The sequence below is a fragment of the Archocentrus centrarchus genome, chromosome 11 (assembly GCF_007364275.1).
Source record: "Archocentrus centrarchus isolate MPI-CPG fArcCen1 chromosome 11, fArcCen1, whole genome shotgun sequence".
Taxonomy (NCBI): domain Eukaryota; kingdom Metazoa; phylum Chordata; class Actinopteri; order Cichliformes; family Cichlidae; genus Archocentrus; species Archocentrus centrarchus.
Genome location: NC_044356.1, coordinates 35,547,046 through 35,569,257, shown reverse-complemented (window position 1 = coordinate 35,569,257; position 22,212 = coordinate 35,547,046). Strand labels below are relative to the sequence as shown.

Below are 22,212 nucleotides of genomic sequence, written 5' to 3'. Positions count from 1 at the left end.
ACAGACCACTTCTCAGTACCTATGCTTTCTGGCTGATGTTTTAGTCACTTTTGAATGTTGGTGGTGCTTTCACACTCGTGGTAGCATGAGACGGACTCTACAACCCACACAAGTGACTCAGGTAGTGCAGCTCATCCAGGATGGCACATCAATGCGAGCTGTGGCAAGAAGGTTTGCTGTGTCTGTCAGCGTAGTGTCCAGAGGCTGGAGGCGCTACCAGGAGACAAGCCAGTACACCAAGAGATGTGGAGGAGGCCGTAGGAGGGCAACAACCCAGCAGCAGGACTGTTACCTCTGCCTTTGTGCAAGGAGGAACAGGAGGAGCACTGCCAGAGCCCTGCAAAATGACCTCCAGCAGGCCACAAATGTGCATGTGTCTGCACAAATGGTTAGAAACCGACTCCATGAGGATGGTATGAGGGCCCGACATCCACAGGTGGGGATTGTGCTCACAGCCCAACACCGTGCAGGACGCTTGGCATTTGCCAGAGAACACCAGGATTGGCAAATTCGCCACTGGCGCCCTGTGCTCTTCACAGATGAAAGCAGGTTTACACTGAGCACATGTGACAGGCGTGACAGAGTCTGGAGACGCCGTGGAGAGCGATCTGCTGCCTGCAGCATCCTTCAGCATGACCGGTTTGGCAGTGGGTCAGTAATGGTGTTGGGTGGCATTTCTTTGGAGGGCCGCACAGCCCTCCATGTGCTCACCAGAGGTAGCGTGACTGCCATTAGGTACCGAGATGAGATCCTCAGACCCCTTGTGAGACCAAATGCTGGTGCAGTTGGCCCTGGGTTCCTCCTAATGCAGGACAATGCTAGACCTCATGTGGCTGGAGTGTGTCAGCAGTTCCTGCAAGAAGAAGGCTTTGAAGCTATGGACTGGCCCGCCTGTTCCCCAGACCTGAATCCGATTGAGCACATCTGGGACATCATGTCTCGCTCCATCCACCAACGTCATGTTGCACCACAGACTGTCCAGGAGTTGGCAGATGCTTTAGTCCAGGTCTGAATTGAATAGAATAGAATAGAATAGAATAGAATGCCTTTTATTGTCATTATACAGGATGTACAATGAGATAGGAGGGCCACTCCTGTTCAGTGCCATGCAATAGAAAATCAAATTCTCTAAAATAAAAAATAAAAATATTATAGTCTAGTATAATCAAGAAATATACAGAAAATAAACAATGTATAAAATATACAAAAAATAGAATGTATAAAAATATATACATACATTGGTGCATCTGTACATTGTAAGAAAAGTAAATAAGTGTATACATATAAAAATGAAGATGATGAATATTGCACTAGTGAATGAATACTGGATATTACCAATATAGGAATGTTAGATATTGTTCAGTATAAATAATCTAATATTGCACAGAGATGTGGGTGTTGCACAGTTACGGTGGGTGAGTGTGTGAGTTCTGGGTGGTGATTGCTCTGGCGAAGAAACTGTTCTTGAGTCTGTTTGTTCTGGCTTTGATGCTCCTGTAGCTCCTGCCAGAGGGCAGCAGGTCAAACAGGTCAAAGCCAGGGTGTGAGCTGTCCTTGATGATGTTCCTGGCTCTGCTGATGCAGCGGGAGGTGTAGATGTCCATCAGGGAGGGGAGAGGGCAGCCAACGATTCTTTGTGCTGTCTTGACTACCCTCTGAAGCCTGACCCTGTCTGCCTCAGTGCAGCTGCCATACCATACTGTGATACAGTACGTCAGCAGGCTCTCAATGGATGAGCGGTAGAAGGTCAGCAGCAGGTTTGAGTTCAAGTTGTTCTTCCTGAGGACCCTCAGGAAGTGAAGTCGCTGCTGAGCCTTCTTGATAACAGCTGTGATGTTATCTGACCAAGAAAGATCAGCAGAGATGAGGACACCAAGAAACCTGAAGGTGTGGACCCTCTCCACACGCTCGCCGTTGATGTAGAGGGGAGCTGGGTCAGTCCTGTGCTTCCTGAAGTCGATGATGATCTCTTTGGTTTTCATGGTGTTCAGTACCAGGTTGTTCTCTGAACACCAGGCTGTCAACTTCAGGACCTCCTCTCTGTAAGCTGCCTCATCTCCCTTTGAGATGAGTCCGACCACTGTGGTGTCGTCAGCAAATTTGACGATGAGGTTGTTATTGTGGGCCGGACTGCAGTCATGGGTGTAGAGACAGTACAGGAGGGGGCTCAGCACACAGCCCTGTGGGGAGCCAGTGCTCAGTGTGCGGGTGGAGGACAGATGGGGGCCAAGTCTCACAGTCTGGGGCCGGTTGGTTAAGAAGTCCTTGATCCAGGAACATGTGAGAGGGGGGAGGCCCAGGGGGTGCAGTTTGGTGGGGAGAATGTACGGGATGATTGTGTTGAACGCTGAGCTGTAATCCACAAAGAGCATGCGAGCGTAGCTCTGCTGCTGCTCCAAGTGGCTCAACACAGAGTGGAGAGCTACAGCAATGGCGTCCTCTGTGGATCTGTTTGCACGATATGCAAACTGATGGGTGTCGAAAGTGGGGGGCAGATGGTCTTTGATGTGCTGGAGAACCAGCCTCTCAAAGCACTTCATGATTACCGGTGTGAGGGCCACAGGGCGGTAATCATTTAGGCTGGTGACAGATGACCTTTTGGGCACGGGGATCTGGGAGGAGATCTCTCAGGAGACCATCCGTCACCTCATCAGGAGCATGCCCACGCGTTGTAGGGAGGTCATACAGGTATGTGGAGGCCACACACAATACTGAGCCTCATTTTGACTTGTTTTAGGGACATTACATCAAAGTTGGATCAGCCTGTAGTGTGTTTTTCCACTTTAATTTTGTGTGCGACTCCAAATCCAGGCCTCCATTGGTTAATAAATTTGATTTCCATTGATGATTTTTTTTTTTTGATACTTTATTTTTTAATTGAGTTTTCACTTTAAACAAACATCAGAAAAAACTGAAGCTAAAAGAAAGAAGAAGAGAAAAAAAAATTAACACTAGAGCATGTTAGGTTGCCTTATTTACAGTGTTCTTCTATACGTCCATGCTTAAGTCATTCTCTTGTCATTGATGCATATAAAGTCCATTTCTCCCATTTCTCTTGGAATTGTTCTTCTTGAGTCCTTATCTTGTGAGTCAGCTGCTCCATAGTGTGTATTTCCTTCACAGTTTTCAGCCAATCATTTTGTGTTGGTGGATCAGGCTTATGCCACTTTCTTGTTATTGCTTTTTTACAGGCCACTAACAGAATTTTCAGAATATATCTGTCCTCCTTTAATACCTCATTTCCTGCCATGTAACCCAAGTACAGGAATTTGAATGATTTGGGTAAGTCATAACCCAGAATTCTAGCAATGGCTAAGTATACGTCACCCCAAAATTTTGCAAGTTTTGGACAAAGCCAAAAGACATGAGAGTGATCCACATTAATGCTTCCACATCTCCTCCAACATGGTTGTGGTACTGATGTATATTTGCTGTTCATTTTTGGTGTGATAAAGAATCTGATTACATTTTTCCAACCATATGTTCTCCAAACGCATGATGTTGTGGTTGTCTGTTGCATTTTCCAAATATAATTCCATTCATCCTCCGAAATGTTTACACCCAGTTCTCTCTCCCATTTCAATCTTACATATGAGGTTGTGTTCCCTTTCCTATCCATCAGATGACGATAGATTGTGGAAATTATTCTATATTTCTTTGTATTATAGATTCCGTTTATCATCCTAATTATTCCATTATTCACTAAGTCATCTTTGTGTTTTATTTCTTTATTATAAAAATCTCTTATCTGCAAATATCTGAAATGGTCCTGATTGCTTAATTCATGTTTTTGTTTAATCTCTTGAAAACTCATGAAATTTCCATTTTCTATTAGTGTACTTATAACTGTTATTCCTCTGATCAAGAGAACTGGGTGCAAAGTGTGTGTCATATGCTATCCATCGAAGTAATCCAAGTTCATTCTCCATTTTATATTTCTGTGCCATGTTAAACCATGTTCTTAATGTGAACTGGGTAACCATGTCTACCTGTTCAGTTCTCCTCATTGCTTCTTCTTTGTTCCCTATCAGGCTTTGAGTTTCTCTTCCCTGAACAATTTGTTCTATGTTTTTCCACTTGGCAACATAATTTCTGTCACACCAACAAATTACCGGTCTTATTTGTGCTGCTTGATGATATACTTTGAGGTCAGGCACTGCCATGCCTCCTTTCTCTTTCCCGATCTGTAGTGTTTTTAGTCTGATTCTTGGCCTACGGCCATTCCATATGAGCCTTAATATAGCTTTATCCCATATCTTGAATTGTTTTTCTGGCACTTCAACAGGCAAAGATTGGAACAGGTAGAGGAGTCATGGAAGAACACTCCTTTTTATAATCTCTATTCGTAAGCTAATGTCTAGAGGGAGGATGCTCCACCTTTTCATATCATTCCTAATTTCTATGTCTACATGTGTGTAATTAGCGTTATAAAGCTCTTCTATCCTTTGTGTTAAGGTGATCCCGAGGTATTTGGTTGTTCTTTTGTTTATATTAAATTTCAACTGTGACTCTCTAGGTGGGGAATAATTGAACATCAGAAATTGTGTCTTAGTCAAATTTAGTTTGTACCCGGAGCAAAAACCGAAGTAGGTTGATCAAGATAGGGATACCTGTATCCGGGTCCTTTAAAAAACAGACCACATCGTCTGCAAAAAGTGCAATCGTGTGTTTTTCTTCCCCAATTTTTATCCCTTTCAGATATTTATTCTGTCTGACTGCCTGTGCTAGTGGCTCCAAATAAATTGCAAATAGAATTGGCGAGCGGCAACAGCCCTGCCTGATAGACCGTTCTAATGTTATATTCTCTGTCAGGTTACCATTTATTCTTATTCTTGCAGTTGGTTTCTGGTTGGTTTAATGCATTTGACAGCTTCATCACTGAATCCAAATTTTTCTAGTACCAAATATAGAAAAGTCCAATTAATGCTGTCGAAAGCCTTTTCAGCATCCAGGCTCATTAGGACTGCACTGGTCTGATTGTTTTGAATATGATTGATATTATGTATAGCCCTCCTTATGTTGTCCTGAGTTTGACGCCCCTTAATAAAGCCTGTCTGGTCTTCATCAATAATTTCCCTAATAAAATATTTGTATCTTTTGGAAATAATTGAAGTATATAGCTTGTAGTCTACACTGAGTAATGATATAGGTCTGTAATCTGAACAGGTCTCACTGTTGTTTTTCTTGGGTATCACTGATATTATTGCTTCCTTCCAGGATGGGGGTGTTTCACCATATTGTAGTGTATGGTTAAATGAAACTTCAAGTATGGGAATAAGTTCTTGACTGAACTTTTTGTACCATTCGGCTGGTAGTCCATCGCTACCTGGAGACTTTTGTTTTTAACCTATTTACTGCTCTCTTTATATCTGCTGTTGTTATCGGTGAGGTCAAGAGGTCATTGTGTTTTTTCCAATCGTTGGTTGGTCTAATTCCTCTAGGAAGGCTTTCATTTGGTCTATATCAGCAGATGGAGGTTGGCTATATAAATCTCTATAGAAGTTTACAAACTTCTGTTCAATCTCTTTAGGTTCATAAATATGTCTTTTATTTTGTGGATTGTCCTATCAGCCTGTTGTTTCTTCAGTCTTTTTGCCAGAAGTCTTTGCCCTTGGCCCTCCTTCATCATAAGACTGTTTTAAGAGTCTTGTCTTTTTTTCTATTTCTGTGGTTAGTACTATATCAATATTGTTCTTAAGTTCCTTACTCTTTGGAAGCAGGGTGGGGTCTCCTGCAGTTTTATGTTGTTGTTCAATTTTTAGCAGTTTCCCCTTTTCATTTTTATAGGCTTCCTCTTTAGCCTTTTTAATCGCTGCTGTTTTTGCTATAAGTTTTGCTCTTATAAGTGCATCCCACAGGATGACAGGGGTGACCTCTCCATTATCATTTTCTTTTTGATAGTTTATGATGTCTTTCTTAAGTTCTTCTACTGTTGGTTTGTTATTCAATATTCCCACATTTAGTCTCCATAGAGTATTTTTCTCTCGTCTTTTTAGCATAACTTTGAGATAAACGGCACTATGATCTGATATATCTGCTTCTTGAATTTGGCACTTCTTTATCCTGTATAGTTCCCTTTTATTTATAAAAACTAATCAATTCTAGCATAGCTTCCATTGATGATTTTTTGTGTGATTTTGTTGTCAGCACCTTCAACTTTGTACAGAACAAAGTATTCAATGAGAATATTTCATTCATTCAGATCTAGAATGTGTTGTTTGAGTGTTCCCTTTATTTTTTTGAGCAGTGTATAATGATGGTGGAACAGAGAGGAGGGTGGAGAAAATGGAGACAGACTGTCAAAGGTGTGGGAGCATGAAAACAAAAATAAAGTTGAATGCAAAGCAGAGCTTTCCTTCCACGGCAGCATCACTGCAATGCTGAGCATTTAAAACGCCGGCACCCTGGAGCTGTGACGTCAGCTCTGGATGGGAACGTTTTAGAGAGTCAGTGCGTTGCATTGATACCTGTTAATGTTTGTAGAGTAATGTTTCTGTTAGTTTACCTGTCAGAAACAAGCTCTCATGGATGATGTTTGCTTAGCGACATCATTTCAGTGATGTTAGTGAACAAGTGAAGGGCAATAAGAGCAGCTACATTGGCTCCTATTTTTTCCTCGCATTAATATTAGCATTTATTCTGAATAGTAAACCTCTTCATGAACTGAATCATCTGTAAACTTTTCAGCTGTTTTGGACAGAAAAATGTTTTTGATTTCATTTGAAGCCTTATTTGAACTTTTGGACAGAGGCCATTTTTATTTATTTGCACATTATATTTTCATTTAAAAATAAAAATTGCATTCAATATGCATTGTTTATTTGATATTTATCGTGATGGTCACATTAATGTTAAAAATACATTTGATTAGTTTCAAACTCATTTTTATGGGTCATTTTAATTGTGAGAAGAGACAACAAGATGACAGGTGGGCAGGCTTGAACAGGTGAGGTAAGACTGACTGATCGACTAATCGATAAAATAATTGACAGATTATTCGACTACCAAAATAAATTTTTGTTGCAGCCCTAACCCACAATAGTGATTTCTCTGGTTACGGATGGCTGTGTAACATTAAGGACAACCATTTATGGCACTGGGCATAAATTAAAATCATAACAATTAGGCTAACCGACTAGTACATCTGTCACCGAATAGTGATGTCGTCTACTCAACTAGCTGCGTGTGTGTGTGTAAATACTATGTATTTGTTTGTTTCCAGTAATTCTGATGGTTTTGGAGTCTTATATCAGAATTACATTTTTGATGTTCCGATGGTCTGTATGCTCTGAAGAGCTGAGGGCACACTTGATCACAAATGTCATAATGCCTCAGGACTTTGGTAGAAACAGAAATCTTGATCACTCGTTATCTAAACTATACATTCACAGTTGATGTGTCATTTCAGCTGATGGCTGTGGAGAAACCCCAGAAAAGATGAAAACGTCATCATTGTTAGAAATGCAACACTTTGCATGGAAATGGGTTTGTATCAAATATCCATTGTATATTTTTTTCAGACAGTGGAAGCAGCTCACCGCTGCCTAAGTTTGCCTCGTCACCCAAACCCAACAACAGCTATATGTTCAAGCGTGAGCCGCCAGAGGGCTGTGAGAAGGTCAAAGCTTTTGAAGAGATAAGGTATAGATACTTTGATAGCTGTGCTGAATTTCCTTGGCACTCTGCTTCCTCCTTAATGATGATGAACATGTTTCTGTGCAGCTCTAGGCAGTCCACATCAGCACCCCTTTTCTCCTGCCCTGACAAAAACAAAGTCAACTTCATTCCGACGGGTTCTGCCTTCTGTCCCGTCAAACTCCCTGGCGCTTTGCACCTCACCCTGGCCTCAGAGCCCGAGGAGGACCAGGACAACAGGGAAGAAGGCTCTGGCTCTGACCCACAGGGGACAACATCATTCTATGGCGTCCCTACTCAGGTCTCTACGAGCACCAGCACAGACGACCCCCCGGAGGAGCCCGGTTCGCCCTCAGAGACATCAGAGTGCCAGACAGACAGCCCTGCCATCAGCTAGACCTGAGCAGAGCTGGCCTCTGTCTCTGGGATCTACACTAGCGATTACCGAGCACCACCTCTGACTGTCCCACCAGTACCACCCTCTGCTACACTAGGGGGGCCTCTGTCTCTCTGTGCCCACCGTCTCCGTTACCCTTCTATCTTTGCATGACGTAGCAACAATGTCCAGAATATCCACCACAACCAATATGATTTGCTGCCTCACCCTTCTGTCCTGCATAATGTGTGAGCTACTGATGGCAGGAAGAGACCTGACAGTTTAAGGGTTCATATGCAGTCATTGCAAGGAGGAGTGGAGCACTGTGGATGGGGGAGGGGCATGCATTTTAAACTGGTAGTGTATTTCTGATGAAATGTTCTGTTTCAGCATTCACAGTATGAATAAGCTCTCTAAACATGTATATCCACATATAGCTCTATGAAAAGAAAGTGCTTGTTTAAAACTGTCTATGGCTGTGTTATGTATGGAATAGGAAAGACAACTCTGCTATTCAGGATTATGTTTACACTGTCCAGGTAAAATTGTTAAGCTCCTGTCTCAAATAAATGCAACGAGGAAAACATTGGAAGAAAAGAAAAAGGAGAAAACGGCCTCAACTGGTTACACAATGTCAATATCCGGCCTTCAGGTATTTCATAATCGGAGTCTATACTCAGGTAATTTGGAATGTATGTCCATACAAAGGAGGATTCCCTGACATTTATACCTGCTCATTTCCATTCCCACACATCACGCTTTTTTTAAGACTAGATCCGGCTGCAAGTTGTGAAGGCCACACACACACACACACACACACACACACACTGTGACTGATGCCATTTGTGGATGTACTGATGAAAGTGAGCTGGGCAGAGGCTTGTCTGTTATTTAAGCTTAATGATGTGTGATTTGCTGTGCTGAGCTGGCTGATGGTAGAGCAATAGCAGATGAGAATGCAGTAGCACTACCTGAAAGTACAATCAGACAGAAGTATTTGGTTGTAAACAGGTGCACAGTGGGGTTGATGTTGTACAAACATTTCTGCCAGTTTTCTTAACCAGAAGAAGGTATAATTTGAGAAATAATGAGAATAAAGTTGGCTTATAACAGAATTTGAAGTGTCATATAGCAGGAATCCCCTTTAGCAGTCATGGAAGCAACATATTTTCAAATCCAGTCTGTCTGTGATGAAATAGCTGGTAATATTGGCATTGGATTGGCAGTTTAAGACTATTGAAATGGTAATTGCAATTTATTTTCACCTTTTATATTCTGGGTTGCAGTTTGTAAACACGAACTTGCTTTCATTTAACCCACTGAAATCTAATTTCAGCTACAAGAAGGTTTAAGTTTAATTTTCCACACTTTGACGTTCCACATTTTTATTTTAGCATATTTAGCACAGTTCAACACGGGGACCTTGCTGTGGAGTGACGGGCCTCTCTACTACACAGAACATAGCTAAGAGACACAGTAAACAGCTGGATCAGAACTTGGAAGCCAGAACCGATTGATTATTGGACTTATGTTTGTCAGATGGACGCAGACAGAACTTATAAGTAATGGACCATGTCTGCTGAATGCTAAATAGGGAGCTGTTTGTTATAGACAGCAGTGAAGCACTTGTAGCTGCAGAGCTTTGCAGATGCACGTCTGCTTGTTGTAGGTGTCTGCTGCCACTTGGAGGCAGTGTTAAATGTGTGGAAATGTGAACTATTGCCCTTCGTGCTTGTGTTTGCCTTTGGCTCTGCATTCCAAAGGATTTGAGCCCGTTTCAGTCATGGGCTGTGTAACGTTTCTGTCTTCATCTCTCTGTTAAAGTGACAGCGTTCTTTTGGAGTGCTGCAGGAGTGACTCCCAAAACCTGTAAACTAGTTTTTCTTCCTCATGGTGAGCTCTGCGGTGGCTCCCTTTCTGGTTCAAGCCAAGCTTTTAACCAATCAGCAATTGACCCTACAGTCCAGAAGCAACTTGCTTTTGGCACGTTGGAGGACTGCAGGTAAGCATGTTTCAGTAGACCTTGCTTGGTTGAATTCCCACAAACTTAGTGCAGGCCAAGAGCTACAAATCACCAGCGATGAGCCACATTCATGGTTATGGCTAACTTTTCCCTTAACAAGTGGAAAATATGTCAGTAGGCTGTTTTGTTGTCCCCAAGTGACCAAAATTGTAATCAGAAAAGAAGCACAAGTGCATGTAAAAGTAAATCTGAGTAAACAGGTATTTACTGATCATGATGCCTGGCCTGGGGGCAGCAGCTTTGTCACTGAAAATAAATGTCTATACAACCTTTCCCTTCACTCTGCACTCTGGTTTTCTAAACTTAGACTGTTTTGATGAAATGCGTTCCATGAGATTTGAGCATTAGAGGTGATTAATTCCTAAAATATGTCTGCCATTTGCTTCTGTACTCACACTTTTGGTTGCAGCTACAGGAGCGCCTTCTGCTGTATAATGCATAGATGAAAGCATTACACTGGCCTGCCTCCTATTCACTGTTATTATTGTTATTATTATTATGGGATGTTGTCGGCACCCTCATGCTACTACCAAACTGCAGTACCTTAGCATCTCAAATATTGTGTGCAATGTTAAACAGACATCAACATAGCCAAGTGTAAATAACCAGTGCATTTTCATCTTCCTCAGCATTTTTTTTTTTTTTTTGGATAACTGGTGTGTTTGTTGAATCCCTGCATTGACGCTCCTTTTGTATATATGTTATTTTGTATATACATGGCTTTTAAGGAGGCTCAGTGCAATGTTGTGGTTTTTAAAGACATTTCAGCACCTTACTAAGAGCTATAGCTTTCCCAATGTTCCACATATACTTGGAATTGGTAACCTAGATGTGTGCAATAATAGGAAAAAATGAAAAAGAAAAGGTGTTGTCCTCTTGTTCTTTGACACAAGCATCTCATCTCACATTCCTTTGGTTTTGAGCATGAAGGCTGAATCAGCAAGAAGTTTGTTGTTAAAGCCATTAATTGATACAAAACCAGCACTGACCAGACCACACCTCTGGCAGGTCAGAGTGTTCATTAGCTCACCACATGATCCTCTTTGTGTAACCCACAGTGTCAAAGTTCATGCACAATGGCAATAAAAAAAAAAAAAAGAAAATCTGTGTTTCTGTCTCTTCATTTGTGTATATGTCTCCTACAGGATTTTATTCATAACAGCTCTTAAACATTTGCAACCCCCAACTTTGCAACTGGTTAATAAATGAACGAGGGGAGTATGATCGGGAAACTTAGGAGTTTGAAATTTACAACTAGCACTCTGGGGGGGAAAAGGAATGAAAAAATGTATATAAATGTAGTGCCAGAAAAGTACAATATTCCTGGCAATTAATTTCTTATTTGACTAAACTAGGAGTTTTTGGACTTTAGGCTCTTGCCTCCTGGCAGGTTCTCCCAAGGCAAATTTGTCCTTGATAAGAGGCCAGACAAAGAACGATTCAGACAATCCCTATTAAAGAACACGGGAACAGTTTATCCTGCCTGGAATATGGGCCCCAGCCCGGAGAGGAGACATTGGCTCATCCTCCTGTAAGCTGGAGACAGTAAGTGTGAATCGACCATGTTCCGCACCTCTATTGTTGAGACCGCCGCACGGAGCTGCAGCTGCAAGGTGCATGTCGTGGTGGTAATCCCCGAACCAGAGAGTGGACACTGTAGAGAAGGGAGCCATCAAGCTGAAGGAGTCCTATCAAGCTTGGATAGCTTGTGGGACTTCAAAGGAAGCTGATAGGTACCAGCAAGCCAAGCAGAACACAGCTCGAGCAGTGCTGAAGCAAAAAAAAATGGGTGTGGGATGAGTTTGGTGAGGCCGTGGAAAAAGACTTTAACACTGCCTCAAAATGAATCTGGCAAACAATCAGGTGACTCAGGAGGGGAAAGTGGTGCTCTACTCATATGGTGTATAGTTTAGTTGGGGTGTTGCTGACCAACTGGTAATATAGTTGGGTGGTGGAAGGAATAGTTTGCTTCCTCTACATGAGACATGTCAGTGAGATTAAGGAGGTGCTCAGAGTCTGGTGATGAGCCTCTCCCTTAGAGATAGGGTAAAGAGTGCAGTCATAATTGAGAGTGGCTCAGAGTACAGCCGCTACTCCTCCACATTGAAAAGTGCTAGTTGAGGTGGTTTGGGTGTCTGACTACAATGTCTCCTGCCACCTTTGGGGGATGTGTTCCAGGCCTGTAATACTGAGAGGAGGCCCAGGGGCAGACCCAGGACATACTGCAGAGATTATATCTCAGCTGGCCTGGGAATGCCTCAGTGTTCCCCTGGATAAACTGGAAGAGGTGGCTGGAGAGGTAATTCTTCTGCCTATCTGGGGGCCAGGTTGCGGGGACAGCAGCCTAAATAGAGAAGCCCAGGCCTCCCTCTTGCCAGCTACCTCCTCATCTGGGACAACACAGTACACTCTTAACCCAGATATTAATTGTAATTAAACGTTTTAGTAATCATTACTTATTCTTTCGTGTTTGGTAAAAATGTTGTCCCATTACTAAATCAAATTAGTTAACTGTACTTTTCTACACAAATATAGAGTGTAATGAACTTGTTAAGCAGAGATTACTAAAGATATTATGTTTTTGAAGTGAAGGGGCGGGGCATATTCAAACTCAGTCCTGCTGCAACATGCACCGTGGCAAGTTCAACGACTCCTGACTGGTAAGTGTGAAGAATAACTATTTTAAATAATTCTAGCTATTTCTTTGCTTAAAAGATAGCTGAGTTCCATGTGCAGATATAACTGAAAATTATAGTTACAGCCTACCGCCACCATTATCGACACTTTGGTAAAGTGAGGGGTTTTGGAATCGAAGTTAAATATCGCGAGTGGAGTGGCGAGCGCGAATGTTAGCATTGGCTTAGTGTTAGCATACTGACGAGTCTCAGTTTATAACGGACAGTTACTTTAGGAGAGATGTACTTTGCTGAAATAAACCTTTATTACACCAAGTTTAAGCCGAGTGTATCCTGTCTCTGAGGGTAATTTTTTTTAATCGAAAAAGCCGCTCCAGTAGTGTCAAGACAGCTAAATGCTATCGTTAGCTTAGCGTTTCACATCGTTCGTAACAGCATGTGCTTGTGTTAACCTAGTCCACGTTTTTTTTCTATACGGTTTCGTATGTACTGAAATGTAATGGTCGGACACAAAGGTTGAAATCTTGTATGACTAAAGAGCTGAAGCTGAGGTTATCGCCAGTTCTTCTTCTCCACCTCTGATCTCCAGACTCTTAAAATACAGAACTGACAACAAGTTAGAAACGTTATTAAACCTGTCAATTGTCTGCAGACAGAAGGGTAAGCCTAACTCATTTGGCAATATTTTAACTCTAATGTGAAATGGGAAAACAAAATTTTCAGGCTGAGAACAGAAATTTCAAAGGGAGACAGTATTTCAAAGTACCATATTTCCTTGATCACTGATGACATGGTTGTGGACAAGTGTGCTAAAATTTTTATTATTTTTTGTTCTTACAGGTCCGTGTGAAGATGCAGTGGAAGTGCAAATACTGTGAGTTTACATCAGAGAAAAGGGGTTACCTCTTAAAACATTACAGGCTAAAACATGGAAGCTACACCAGAACTGTACCATTTCCTTGCTTACACCAAGAGTGTTTATGCACATTTAAGTCCATCAGTGCACTTAGGGTCCACTTATCCAAAATTCACCAGAAAGACCAAGATGCACAACTGTGTGAAACACTGACCTTTCACTGTCAGTCCTGTGATTTTTCTGCTGCTTGCACAGAGGCAGTTTTTATCACTCACTTGCGGAGTACACATTTAAAAGTTAATCACAGAGTCCACTGTCCATATAATGGGTGTAACTTTCATACTACTGTGTACTCCACATTCAATGCACACAGAAGTAAACAGCACAGAACAGGCAATTGGAAGATGTTCAAACCAGAAATAGTGTCTGGTAGTGAAACCAATGAAGTGGCAGAAGAGGAACATGGGCCCCCAAACAACACTGTTGATTTAGAAGGCAGCGAAGAGTCCAGCAATGAAGAGCATCATGATCTTGGGAAACAGTTGGAGCACAACCTAGCTGCTCTTTTTTTAAAGATGCAAACCATCCTCCACATTCCACAAAGTTCTATCGATGAAGTTATACAACAGCTCCTACATTTAAGTGAACTGTCCCAACCACTGCTGCACAATTCAGTCAAGGACATTTTGAAGCTACACACAGATGTAGATGATTCAACTGTGAAACAGGTAGTCAGGGCTGCCTCAGAGAGCAATATCATACTAAAGTATTGTGGCAAGGGTGGCTCCTTATCAACCTCTAAAGGAGAGCAGCATATGTAAACAAAAACTTTGATGTGGTTATGCCAGTTGAGTACTTTATTGCCAGGGAAAAGAAATCTAGTGCTGTATATGTTCCTATAAATGCCATGTTACAGAAAATGTTGAACAGGGCAGACATTTTAGATAAAGCTCTTCCAGTACAAAAACATGTGCCACATGAGTACAGTACATACAGAGATGGTTTGTACTGTAAAGGAAATGGCCTCCTTAACAGCGAGGAATTCAGAATCGCTGTTGGACTTTACACAGATGATTTTGAAGTGTCCAATCCATTAGGGACATCTAAGAAGAAACATAAAATGAGTGCAGTGTATTGGGTGCTTGCCAATGTGCCATCAAAATATAGGTCCACACTCCAGTCCATTCAACTTGCTCTTTTATGTAAAGCCTCTGATGTAAAAGAATATGGCTATGCTAAATTTCTTCATCCTCTGATCCAGGATCTGGTTTCTTTGGAGCAAGATGGCCTATATGTTGAGAAGTTGGGAGCATGTGTCAAAGGCACAGTGTTGTATGTGGCTGCTGATAACTTGGCTGCTCATTCTTTTGCAGGATTCTTTGAGAGCTTTGGAGTGGACAAGTTCTGCAGGTTCTGCATGGCAACGAGGAGTGAGATCCAAGACAAGGAGGTAAGCTCGGGCTCTTTTGAACCCCGAACTGCAGACATTCACAACAAACAGGTACAGGAGGTACAGCAGGATCCCACTTTGGCAAAACAGTATGGTGTAAAGGGACGATGTGTACTAACTGACAGTCTGGAGCACTTTCATGTTGCTCGTGGCTATCCCCCTGACATCCTACACGACCTTTTTGAAGGGGTTGTTCCTGTTGAGTTATCACTCTGCATTTCAGAACTGATTTCTAAGAAATATTTCACATTAGAAACACTGAACCATGCTATCAAATCTTTTGCATATGCTTTTCATGACAAAACTGACCAGCCTCAGCCTATTGCCCAAGGCTTCTCTACCAAAGGGACCATAGGTGGAAATGGCCATGAGAACTGGGCTCTAATCAGGTTGCTCCCACTTCTCATTGGCCATAAAGTGCCTGAAGGGGACGATGCCTGGAACGTTCTGATGCTCCTTAAAGATATTGTTGAATTGGCTGTAGCAACAAGGCACACTGAAGAGTCTATACATTTCTTTGACTGCAAAGTGTCAGAACACAGAGAACTGTTGCAAACTACATTCCCAAATTTCAAATTGCGTCCAAAACACCACTTCATTGAGCATTATCCTGAGATGATTAAGGCATTTGGCCCACTGTCAGATGTCTGGACAATGCGTTTCGAGGGAAAACATAAATTCTTCAAGCGGGTCATTCGTAATGCACACAACTTCAGACATGTGGCACTTACACTGGCTGTAAAGCATCAGAAAATGATGGCTTACTGTTTGGACACAAGTTCGTTTTTCAAGCCCTCAGTTGAGCTGGACAAAGTTACCACAGCACTGATCACATCTTTCCCCGAGAATGTCCAACAAGTTTTCTGCAAGAGAGTACCCCAGCTTACAAAGGTTCTGGTTGCATCATCAGTCTCTGTAGATGGAATTAGATATTGTGCTGATATGATACTCTCTGTCGGTTCATGTTCAGGCCTCCCAAATTTCAAACAGATCAAGCAGATTGTGGCAATAAACACAGAGATCTTGTTTGTGTGCAATACAATGACGGCATGGTACCATGAACATTTCAGATCATTTGAACTCTGTGGCAGCGCAAATCCCTCTTTGTGTGTGGTGGAACTAAAAGAGCTGAATGATGTTTTCCCTCTGTCAGCATACAGATTTGGAGAAAATTCAGCAGTGACACTCACTCGCTATATTCTGTGTTGAGAAACCACAAGTGTTGTCAGTACTAGCATTGCTCTGGATAGAGTCTAAATGTAAGCCTAATTGGTAATTTTGTATCTTTTTTGATAAGCCATATGTTAAACTGAATATCTATGTCTTTGTGTATATATTTCTAATAAGCTATTTTTTTATTTCCAAGATGGCAGCACACCAGAAGATGACCTTGAGAGTAATTTTCACAGAGACAGATATAAGAAAGGTTGTTCTGAATACAAGACCTACTACAGTGGAGGATTTGATAGGCAAGCTTAAAGAATCACTGGGACTTAATTTCAACTTCAGTCTCCAGTACCAAGATCCTGAATTCAATTATGAAGTGTGCAATCTGACAGATATCGAAGATCTTCCTGAAAAACCAACAGTCAAGGTCATCCCTCTACTTGAGTTGGTATCTGTCTCAACATCTGAAGAAATTTTGAGTGGCACACCCAGTGTAGCAGATACAGAGATCCTCTCTACATCCTCGCAGGAGCGACAGAAACAGTGGCCAGATTGTTTTGATATCCCAGATTTTTCTGTTGATGTAGCATATAGACTTAGGCAAGCAGATCTTCAGTTTCTTCGTGATGGTACGCACCTGAAAGTAACAAAAGAGCTGAAACATGAGATTCTTGAAAGATTGGCAGAGAGCATGTATAGTTACACAGCATACCCAAATAATGCTCAGTTCGAAAGTGTTGCACAAGCCCTCATAAGCAAGCACCCCTCTCTCCAGGAGCGAGGCTCAACCAGTCGCTGTAGTGGCTGGAAAAATAGTCTAAAATTTAAAATGGCTAATTACAGAACAAAGCGCAGAAGATCAGGGTGCCTTGATGTAGCAGTAAATGCAGGGAAATGAGGAGGGCATTCAACTGAAGGAGAACCAGCCAACAAGAACATCAAGAAGGCAAAGAAAGGCGAGATCAACTTCTTACCCAACTTTCCAGACGGATTTAATCAGGTAGCCCTTGAGGGTGCCCGCAAAGACTTGGTTAATGAAATGCAGAAGAGAACACCAAATGGACAGCTTGTAAAAGAGAAGATGGATCTGACGTTTGCATTGAGAAGAAAAGAGGTGGTGGAGTCAGAACCTGCCGTATGTGAGATGGTGGAACGTTGGCCTGCTCTTTTCACAGAAGATCAGGTTAGTTCATTCATGAATAAAATAATGAGAACTTTTTTTTTTAAATATGTGTCTGTGTTTCTCTTAGGAAACTGCCTTTATAAAACCTAAAAATATTTATCTGTTAGCCATTCCCACTGTCAGCAAAAAAAAAAGTAATTTTACCATGCAGGACATGGTAGTTGCTATCTACAGCTGCCTTTATCTTTTTTGGTAAGGAATATTGTATATTGAGTTGGTCGTTATTGTGAAATCAACACCCTGATGCAGAACTCTGATTTCAGATTATTCTGAAGAGGTTTATCATCTATTAATTCCCTATTCACGGTACGCTATCCTGCTTATTAAAAGGTTACTTGCCAACAAAAATATATAATTTGACACAAAATATTAATAGTCTGTTTATATGTAGCAATGGTCTGCTACACAAAAGTAACACAATACTACAAACAATCAGGGCAGTAGAAAAGCAACTCCTGTGTTGTGTGCGGTACAAAGTTTTTGTTAAAGAAGTTTGACTAGAATAACTGAAATATCCCCAAATTTAAAGTGTTAAGTGAGTGAGTTGAAGGGGGCTTTGTGTTTTACAGCTGACCATGTCCACACCTGTGCAATTTTTATTGCTGTCCTCACTCTGGTGCTTCCACCTTCAGTTATTAGCTGTAAAGATGTAATATTGGAGCATTTTCTGTATTTTGCAGGTATGCATGGAGTTCAACAGGATTGTTGGCAAGAATCTCAAACAGGAATTCTATGAGAGCATTGATCGGCACAGTCCTCGTCTTATCGAGATTTTTCGATCCAAGAGAGGGAACATTGGCCAAATGTTGACACAGCTTTCCCAACAAACAAAGGTTGGTCCTATTAATCACTTGCATTGTGTGCAACAGCTCATGTAATGACTTGGCTTTAAGTCCAACTGTATTTATTTTCATGCTTCACATAGATTGTTGAAATGATTAAAAGATTTTGAATTTAGGGATGGAAAAACAAGGCTGAGTTTCTGAACTTCACTTAAACTTTCAGAGAACTTCAGTAAAACCTGCTAGTTCTTCTCAGTGTTAAGGGTGTTACTGTCTCAGTGGGTTAATTAACCATGAGCCATGTATTTCTTAAATTTTAGGGAATGTGCCTTCAAAAGTCCTTGATTACCATTAGGGATGCACTGATATTAAAATGTGGGATGATATCGATACCCGATATTAATATTGCTGTTATGGCAGATAACTGATAATGTATACAATATATATATTTCACTACCCTTTCGACACCTTGGAAAAAACAAAACAATCCCACAGCTGACATTGATTCTCTGCTTCAGATGAACTCCTCACAATCTTGCGCTGCATTGCTGTCACATGACCAAACAAATACCACATGACCAACCTCCTCCCCTGCCCGTCCGGAATCAAATGACAAGAAGATGGAAATAGATATGGGTTGTTAATATTGGCCCAGTTTTGTTTATCGGACCAATACTCACATGTTAACAAATGACTAATATTGGCTGATACCGATGTTAATGCCGATATATTGTACATTCGTAATAACGATGCTTAAGAAGATGTGGGGACTTTATATTTTTTGATACAATCAATTGTGCTTAGTTACTTGCTTATTTTTGTCATTTTACTGCCCAAAAGACTGCAGAGCCAACTGATATTCGAACACTGGTGCTCAGAGGACTTCCTGTTATCCTTGGTGACAACCCCACAGACTTCTACAAACCAGCCTTTGTAAGTAATTTTACTTAAAGACTACCTAAAGGAACAATAACAACTCAATCTTGAATTTTCACTCTTATACACGGTTCTCATGGGTCTTTGAAATACTTTAAATTCTTTAATATTTACTTTGCAATAATGTTTTGCAGCTGTGTTGTATGACCTATTTATCCAAAGTCAGTGTATTACTTGAATTAAGTGCCATTTGACACGGCCCCGGTTTGGAGAAGCAGCAGAGGTACTGGTGTAGGAAACTAAGCAATATACTGCTGTGATCAGTGTTTATAACAACATTATTTTAGCCACCTAAAAAATCTAGATCAGTGAAATGTACACTATACACAGAATATTTTCACTGCATTACCTTACTGTCAGTCAGACTTCTGACATAAAATTACTTTTATATAAGTTGTATATAGATTTCTCCTGCCAAACTTCATAGACAAAATCTGTTTACTTTGCTGAACAGAGGAACGGCTCTTCTACTGCTGCCTCAGTCTGTTCGATTGTGTTATTATTTGATTGGTTTGGATTCACTAAAATCACACAGTAGCACACATTTAAGGATCAAGGACATGCTAGACTAACAACTCTTGTGTTCTGTGAGGTAAAATTACTAATTTTTCCTATGGCATTTGGTTGGCATGAAGAGAGTGCTGTAACTTAATTTTCTAGTCAGATAGGTCCGTTGGACAGCAGTTTGAGATGCTGAAAATAGTATGCGTCCACTAAAACTGATATAAATTTTTTGACTTATCTAAAAATACAAGTTGCAGCAGTACATTGCTTATCTACCTACACTGATCCACCTGCTGCTTCTCCAAAGTGGGGAAAGGCTGACCACCATCTACTGTAGGTAAGTATGCTGACCATCTGTAAGCACCTCATGCAACCCACTTTAAAGGGATAGTTTTTTTTTTTTTTTTTTATATATATATCTTAATTTATATCTTATGCTATGCTGTGTTGGGTTCATGTCAGGATTTGGGCATAGACAGACAGGCGTGGGAAAACAGATGGCAGTTCCAGTGATTGAAGAAAACTTGTGAGCATAGTTTTAAACAATTCAAAGGATAAGGTATTGTTCCACTTAGCACTAGCACATGAAGATGCTGGATAGATGTTCTTTTGTGGAGCTCCAACTCATTCAACATTTACACTAGGAAACTAGGGCTGCATAGCATGATAAAACAGATATGACAGAAATTTCAATTTGATTGTGGAAGTTATTTTTTTTTATCAATTATTGATGGTCACTGAAATATCACTGTTGTGCTCTTGTCATTTATAAAGGACTCAGATGATGATGACTCTTTCCGCAACATTGACATTGGGATCCTCCTTGTTGAACCTGAAGGTGCTGTGCCCTCATCCTCCCTGCATCTCAGTCCAGCCTCACTAAAAATTGTCATTGAGGGAGAAGTGGTGATGGACAACATTCAAGACCTGCCAAAAGCTATGTGTCTTCTCTTTGGACTTGCATATGCAATGCATCTCAGTTACCCCATTTCTATGAAGTTCACGTTCCAGTTCATCCAACAGGTATTTCTTGAGCTGGGCCACGTTGAACTAAAACCAAAGTTACAAACATTGAAAAACCAGCTTGCGATGTAACGAAATGTCTTGTGTGTTGTCAGTGAACAGTCAGGGGGTTGAAAATATACTCAATGCAGATGGAGTTGATAAAGTTGCTCTTATCTAATGCAGTTCAGTGCAGCAGTACTGCCACAACTTTTATTTCTTAAGAAAGTTTGTAATGTTCAGCTTACAGTGTTATAAGAGACATCAGTGTCCAGCCACTTGTACTCTAAAAAACAGGATTTAGAAGTGTATGCTCAGGGCTCCATAGTAATATTTAGTTGATACAGTTAAAGGAAAATTCAGCACTTTTCATGTAAACGTCCAGTTTGTGTTGATGGTAAATGTAGTCATTTGAAGCAGTAAATTCAAAATAATGTAATTCTTCCTCAACAGCAACATTACTGCTTATTTTACAGGTTTTTTCAGTCAATAGCAGCACAGGAATTTATTGCTTCAGTTGATTACATTTACTAACAACACAGACTGTACATTTACATAAAACATGCAAAATCTTCCCTTAAACATAGTTGATCTGTTCATTTTCCAAGTTGGAGATTGTGTCCTATTTTAAGGTGTCCAGTTTTTTCAAAAGGATGCAAATATTTTTGTTGAATGCTGCTGCATTTGTATTCCTTCTCTAAACATGTTAGAATTGAGTTCAAGCACATATGCCTATTTTTACTTGCCTTTTGTATGGCAAACTTTTTTTGAATGGCTACTGTTTTGATACTTTTTTATACTTCTGAAAAACATGACAAACTACAGTTAAAATTGTCTTTTGCGTAAGTATTCTGCAAAAAATAAAATATTGGAATGTTGAAATGTATTTGATTTATTCTCTTTACAATTTAGTGTTACATTCAATACAACTTGAACATAAAAAGGGTAATAGGAAGAGGGTAAGAGGAAATGTTATTAATTATATTAACAAAATATAAATAGCTTTAAATGTTAAATTGCTTATTTGCTTTACAGTTTAGCTTAAAAGTAATTTTCACTCTTAATCCAAATTAGTTGAGTTTACTAGAAAATCGCGTGGAAACTCGTTGCCTTAAACCATTCTAGTTTTTACACAAAGATGAAACTAAACATGTTTAGTTGTGTTAACTTAGAACCTTAGTGCAATGTATCAAACATGTTCAGTAGTATTTACTAAAATTGATTAGCTCACATAAATAGGAAGAAATTTATATGAGGTAATCAATTTTAGTTAAGACTACTAAACATGTTTAGTTGTGTTAACTTAGAACCTTAGTACAATGTATCAAACATGTTTAGTAGTATTTACTAAAATTGATTAGCTCACATAAATGGGAAGAAATTTATATGAGGTAATCAATTTTAGTAAAGACTACTAAACATATTTAGTTTCATCTTTGTGTAAAAACTAGAATGGTTTAAGGCAACGAGTTTCCACGCGATTTTCTAGTAAACTCAACTAATTTGGGTTAAGAGTGTAGAGTGACCAGACATAGGGATACAGGGTGTGTTCCAATAGTTCATTTTGCTTAGGAAGGCTCCTAAATGAGAAAGGTGATCCAGAAGTATCTGTGTGGCAGCCATAATTAGCGCAGTTCCAATTCTCAAAATACTAAGAAAAGG

At 40.5% G+C, this 22,212-nt stretch overlaps 2 protein-coding genes across 6 annotated transcripts in view; both read left to right on the top strand.

The window, feature by feature from the left end:
- Positions 1–11,126, top strand: part of glcci1a (glucocorticoid induced 1a) — a 29,184-nt gene extending 18,058 nt beyond the window's left edge. For 3 of the 4 annotated variants that reach the window (XM_030740884.1, XM_030740885.1, XM_030740883.1), the window contains 2 exons: positions 7,521–7,641; positions 7,723–11,126. In XM_030740884.1, coding sequence (XP_030596744.1) covers positions 7,521–7,641; positions 7,723–8,032 — 431 coding nt within the window. In that variant the 3' untranslated portion in view covers positions 8,033–11,126. The remainder of the gene's footprint in view (positions 1–7,520; positions 7,642–7,722) is intronic. The other variant, XM_030740886.1, reaches the window with a different exon arrangement.
- A 1,413-nt stretch (positions 11,127–12,539) lies between these two features.
- On the top strand, positions 12,540–21,309 carry LOC115788753 (uncharacterized). Of its 2 annotated transcripts, XM_030741915.1 has the most exons (8): positions 12,540–12,694; positions 13,511–13,544; positions 14,900–14,976; positions 16,130–16,235; positions 16,343–17,326; positions 18,007–18,159; positions 18,949–19,041; positions 20,323–21,309. In XM_030741915.1, exons 5-8 carry the CDS (start codon positions 17,183–17,185, stop codon positions 20,641–20,643), a joined length of 711 nt encoding a protein of 236 aa, XP_030597775.1. In that variant the 5' UTR covers positions 12,540–12,694; positions 13,511–13,544; positions 14,900–14,976; positions 16,130–16,235; positions 16,343–17,182; the 3' UTR covers positions 20,644–21,309. The 2 variants fall into 2 exon arrangements, with proteins under 2 accessions (XP_030597775.1, XP_030597773.1); XM_030741913.1 differs by lacking the exon at positions 16,130–16,235.
- The last annotated feature ends 903 nt before the right edge of the window (positions 21,310–22,212 follow it).